The 6,143-nt window shown below is 41.7% G+C and overlaps 1 protein-coding gene across 1 annotated transcript in view; it reads right to left on the reverse strand.

The window, feature by feature from the left end:
* Positions 1-219: 219 nt before the first annotated feature.
* LOC138010743 (PX domain-containing protein kinase-like protein) overlaps positions 220-6,143 on the reverse strand; it is a 28,973-nt gene continuing 23,049 nt past the window's right edge. The window contains exons 17-21 of the mRNA XM_068857717.1: positions 5,810-5,887; positions 4,907-4,993; positions 3,155-3,197; positions 2,871-2,909; positions 220-736 (exon numbers count right to left, since the gene is read on the reverse strand). Of these exons, the coding sequence (XP_068713818.1) occupies positions 552-736; positions 2,871-2,909; positions 3,155-3,197; positions 4,907-4,993; positions 5,810-5,887 (432 nt within the window). The 3' untranslated portion in view covers positions 220-551. The remainder of the gene's footprint in view (positions 737-2,870; positions 2,910-3,154; positions 3,198-4,906; positions 4,994-5,809; positions 5,888-6,143) is intronic.

Consider the following 6,143-nt stretch of genomic DNA (forward strand, 5'->3'; position numbering starts at 1 on the left):
AACAAACCCAGGTTCGTCCCAAGGTACGTATTCACATCAGTTTTACGGACTACTCCGTGTGAACAAAGTAGCGGCGAACCCGGGTTAATTTCAACCCGGGTCGAACCTAGGTTAGTTTATGCCGTGTGAGTAGGTCTATAGATATTTACCTTGACGCTTAACGGCTCAGTAAAATGCGCAGGTAAACATCAAAGCGGCTGAATTTTCTTTCATTCTGTTCGTTTCTTAAAAGCTCAGGTTCACCCAAAAAAAATTCCGCGTCGCGTTGAATTTCGTGCAGACGCAAAATCCGATGAACGAAAAGCCTGGCAGAAGTGCCACCCAATCAAAACGCTGGAATTATTTCAAAACAACAACACAAGCGCGCAATGTCTTTTGGGTGAACAAGGACCTTTAACGAATCTCGCAGCGACCAATTTGAATATCAGTACACCATTGTTAGAATCACGTCACGCTGGGTGATTACAGCAAGATACGACCACAGACTTGCGGCATACCAGTTTATCACCTAAATTATATGGTGAACGCTAAGTTCTAAGATAACCGATATTTTAAATTTTCGGTTTGCTTTTGTCATTTGTTTCCGTTTTCTTCAATGCACCTTTTTTAAAATCACAAATGGAACTCAGCAACGCTCCTCTCCCTTCGGTCTTTGGAGCGGACGGTGTTTTCTTCGCAGAGGCCTGGGAAGAAGAAGGCGGCGGTGCAGGAGACTTGGGAGGAGGTGGCACAGGAGCTAAAAAGGGAACCAAATAAAAAAAGATTGGCCATTTAAAAGTCAGCGATTTTGTTTTGCCAATTTCGTTGCTAGAGCGGTTTTCAATTGAGTGTCGAAAGTAACTAGCGAATTGCTTTGGTTTTGCATTACTTCATTCAGTGAATGGTTCAAAGTTCTCGCGTCACTTTTTCAACCAACCAGACGGAGAAATCAAAACCAATCGTGGCTCGCGCGTGCACATTTTCCCGCGCTTTGTGTCGGCTACGTGTAATTCCTTTGAGTTTTGGTTGAAAGGAAAGGAAAGGAAAGGAACTTTAAGTGTCTAGTAGATTTAGCGCTGGAGCACTAATTGGGGACACTGTAAAGTGAAATTAACAATTAACACAACAAGTCAAATGTTGGTTTTTGAGGAAAGGGGAAACCGGAGAACCCGGAGAAAACCTCTCGGTGCAGAGTAGAGAACCAACAAACTCAACCCACATATGACGCCAAGTCGAGGAATCGAACGTGGCCACATTGGTGGGAGGCGAGTGCTCTCACCACTGCGCCATCCCTGCACCCCGTAAAGGAGCTCAAGACTGCAGGGTGAACACTTAATTTTGAGAGCACTCACCATTCGGGTGAACCAATGATTGTGACTGGAATTCGAGCGAGCAACTCCCATACTAAGGCCATCTCACGGCATTTTTACATGCCAATCTATTTTTGGACTACATTTCCTGCAAAACAACAAAGGCAGTTCCGGTTCGGTGACTTTATGACGTCAAGTTAGTTTCCTGTGATTGGTCATCGGGCTCCTGCGGGAGTCTCATTCGCGGGAAATTCAATCTAAAAACTAATCGGTCTGTGAAAACGCCGTGATAGGAATATAGGACTGTTGTTCGCTCCTAGTCATTGGATCCTGAAGCTAAGCATTTCGAGTCGCCGCTCGCTTAGACCTAATCACTAGAGATCAGTGCCTAACCCAGCGGGTATACTCTGCCTAAACCACAGGTGATCCAAGTTCGATATATATAGGGATTTATATGGGGAAAACGGTTTTTCTCAAAATTCCAAAAATACCTTTGCGATTTAGCGACCCGCGATTGGTCAATGGACACAATGGACAATACATTAACTGGCTTCAGTTACCATTGTGGACAATATAATTTCTAGGTCCATGTAACGGCAATTTCAGACATCAAGCAATTATTAGACGAGTTCTAAATAAGATTTGGCTTGCACAAGTGATCATTCTCAATCCCGTGGGTAATAATTTTTTCGTTTAAATCTTGTGATTAGCTGCAACGGTCTGGTTTCGGGGGAAAATCAATCTAAAAGTAACTCGGTCTGAAAAAGCGCTGTTCCACAAATACAATAAAGTTGTGCGCCCCTAGTCATTGGCTCCTGTTACGGTCGAAAGAAAGGGCGTTTTCCTTTTGTAGGGAAAACCCAGTTGTTCCGGTAAATCAAAAGGAAACAGACTTTTCCACCGGAAATTCATCGGAAAAAAGGAATCCCTTCAGAGGTATTTGTCTACTCTCGTTTTAGCCGAAATGATCGGAAAATCCTGTACCATCTGCTGCGTCCTACTAGAGCCATGCCCCTCGGCGAGTGAAACGCGCGGTTTTTGGCCACGGAAATGTTTTTTAGTGTAAATCGTTAGTACCCACTCTCTTAATGGAAAAAAAAAAAGAAAGCAACTTTGTGCAAAAGGAACACGCTCGTCCCGTTCTGTTTTGATTGAGGGAGATTGTCCTGTTCCTTTTAAAAGGAAATTTTGGGCTACTATGAAAACATCGTACTCACACTGCAACTTGAAACATCAGGTGACAAAACGTTTTTGAATGAAAACAATGGCGTCGAAAATTTAAAGAAAAAGGAAAAGTAAGTCTTCTTTAATTTTGGGTTTTTTTTATGAAAGAGAACAGTCTTAAAGATGATGAATGATTTCCTGGAAATGCATTCGAACACTTTGTCTACGAGCCCCAAACACAATACAGGAGCAAAAATGACATTGCATATTTTACAAACTAGTAATAGTTGACACTACAGCTGCCACCGCTGTTAAGTACAGTTGTACGCAGGGCCTCGGTCGAGGAAAATCCGTTTACAAACGGAGCAGTACTAGCATACAAATTTGGCGAAAGGGGAAAAAAAATTGCATTGTTACCGTGATTTCTTGTGGCTGGTAAAGGCGAAGCTGGAGGAGCTGTGGAAATCATACCAGAACACAACAGTCAGAAAGAGCTTATCTATATAACTGCACAACATCCATTTCTAAAAGGCTTGCGTTGTCTAGCGTGCGCGGCAAACCACAAGGCAAGTGCGGGCACCAGCCCCCTCACGCTCGCCTCAAGGTCTCTGGTCACTATTCGATTCAGCCACTCGTTTAAATCGAACAACATAGCGCCAGTTATGCAGGCTCATAAATCCTTAGCAACAAAAGTCGCTTACCTGACGTCTGTGATGGGTCTGTTAACGAAGCTTCCTTTTGTAACTGAAAGTGAAACACAGGAGAGACTTAAGCGAGATTTAACATCGCGTTTACGTGAAACGGTAAACGTGAAATTACAAACGAGAAAAAGCGGGCTTCTGCTTGTCATAAAATTACCAAAATTCTCGCATTCTATTTTGTCTCTCTACTGTGAAGCTCGGCCCGATATCTGTCTTTTATCACACACGGAGCAAAAATACTGAATATTGATTCGCTGAGAAGGAGGGATCTTTTTTTTTTCTTATCACGGGGGTACTCGTGGCAATTAATAGGGCATGATTACTTGTTTCTGATTAGTCAACAGTTGCTCAGCCAAAGCACGCAAGGTTACGTGACAATCTTTATCCACATAGAAAATACGTTTTAGTGATATTTCTGTTGACAGCAAAGATTTATCTAATTGAACTTTAACCGAATGAAAGCGTGTTTGCTGTAATTTTAAGGGCAGTGCCTACTATTTTTATTGCGCATACGTTCTGCGCATCTCGAGATACTCGGATTTCCTATCGGCAGTGCTTATTAATACAGGGATATTTTTGCGCGGTTCAAAACTAAGGGGTGAAAGCAGAACTTAGCAAGTGCTGTCGGTTATCCCAAAAGAAAATTGGGGGTAACCATGTATTTTTCAGATATAATTAAGCTTCAATTGGGAAATGAACGCCACACATTGCTTTGTATTTTAGAGCTTTTTACAAATACTGTTGATTAATTATCTTCGAAATATGCGTGGTTACCCCAATTTTCTTTTTGGATTTCAATAACATTTGTTAAGATCTGCTTTTCCCGCACATTCAGTATAAACCGCGCAAAATACCTTTGATTTAGTAGGCACCGTCCTAACCGATTGGTCAGATGAGTTGATTGTCATTTGTCGCGGCATTAAACGGGCTTCCCTCAATGAATGAGATAAACATGTAATCGGAATGTGCCCTTGTGCAATTAAGGATTATTTTTACTTGTATTTTAAAAGTTTTCCAAATTGCCCGAGTCGCGAATTTCGTGAAAACTTTGAAAATACGCGGGAAATTAATTTTTAATTGCATGGGACCCATGCGACTACATTACTAACAGGCAAAAAAATGAGCTTGAATGAGTCAAGTTTCTTTGATTTTTAGCAAAACGCAAATTTTAGCCTGACGTTAGCCGTTTCAAATGGACACAAAGCTAACCTCGGTCTTTTAATTCCGAATACTTAATACGAAAGCTCCCACAAGAGGGAACGCGATTTCTCGTCGTGTCGAGCTCATCACTGCGTAACATGTTAACCATATCATACCTTACTACACGAGACTGGACTGGTCTCTACTTTCTAATCTATGTACCAAATAATTCGTGTACCGGTTTTTTGTGGCATTTTCATCTCGCACTGCTTATCAGCGCACGTTACCAGTTTGCTTGTCAAGTCGTTTCACAGCAATGAAACGCTAAATAGATAGAAACCGAGGCCAAGTCCCCTTCATCTGGCCAATGCTTCTATCTCGCGGGACTATTTTTTTTTGTGTGAAATGATTGCAATGTGACTCTACCATTAGAACCTCTCACCGCTTTTGCCTCAACAAAAAGCAAAGTGCTGTTGATTCTAGTTAAGAGATCCCAAGCTCGATTGGGATAACCTCTGCGTTTCCCTCAGTTTCATGATGATTAATGTAGAGAGGATCGGCCGGGCTTAATGTACGCTCTTCTTGTCACTTCAAAGCAGGTTTTTATTTCACCTTTTTAACTGACTTCTTTCGTTTCTTTTTCTCTTCCTCTGACATGTGGTAAGCATGTGCCTTGGATGCTCGACGAAAGTGCCGCAGCTGAAGAAAGTACAGTATGATAACAATAACCACAAATACAATAAATAAACAAATAAACTAGTAGTATTGTGGGGTCATTGAAGTGCGTTCGACAGTCTCTTAGTAAGCAAAAGAGAACGGTAGGGGAAGAAGGAATCTTTGAGGACCGAAATTGGAGGATACGAGAGTGAGTGCATGAGTGAGTGATTGACCGAACGAATGGGTTTAACAAACGGAACCCGTGTTAGACGTACATGATCGGGCAAAACAAATATAAAATTGCACAAATTAAGTTTTTTTCTTGAGGTCCATCTAACGCTTGGACTTCCTGTGGAATAAGACGAGAAAATGGCGAATGTCGAAAATTCCCGTTTTAAATAAGGTCATCAACTTCAAATGAACTTGAAATGTCCTTCAAAATCCATTAATAATTCATCAGCGAAACAGCCTAGCCGATGAAACACTCGCTCATTAGAATTTTTTATCTAATAAGGCTTAGCTTGTTTTTCTTGTACGCTAATGTTCTGCTCTCACAATTTGAACTCCAGAGGGACACACTTCTTGTGGAATGTTCTTAGAGCCCTTCCGATAAACTCGCAAGTCGTGTTTTATCGGGTCTAAAACCATTCGGTTTCGAGTTCGTGAATCTTCGGGAGAAGGGGCGAGTAAAAATTAGAGCGAACCGTGGGTTAGGATTGCGGAAAGTTTGAACGTTTGCGAAGATTTAAGTGGGAAAAAAAGTTTGTGGGCACTATCAAAAGCATAAACGTTACTTTGAACAGAAGGCACCTTACTTAGAGGAGGAACGATTTTAATTTTGATTACTTATCTACATACAAGTTTTTGATCTTCCTTGAGTCTGGCTTCTGATCTCTCCTTCGTTGCTTTGACGACTTCTTTTAATTTGCTTGGAATCTAAAACAACCATCATTGAAAATTTCACAGACAGCACTGACGACACAGCAAAGACGCAAAGTTTCCATAGCCTTGCTTATACACGCAAATTTGTATGACAATTTTATACTGATAAATGTACTTGACAGTACGGTGGAATAATTCCCTGCTAGCAGAGGTGTCTTTTCTTTTTGTGTTCGCTGGGCTGACAAGTACGGGAAAGGAGGCCTCTGCCATGCGTCGAAACTCACTTTGATCCAAGCGCCGTCCATAACCT

Source organism: Montipora foliosa, chromosome 7 (genome assembly GCF_036669935.1).
Source record: "Montipora foliosa isolate CH-2021 chromosome 7, ASM3666993v2, whole genome shotgun sequence".
NCBI classification, from domain to species: domain Eukaryota; kingdom Metazoa; phylum Cnidaria; class Anthozoa; order Scleractinia; family Acroporidae; genus Montipora; species Montipora foliosa.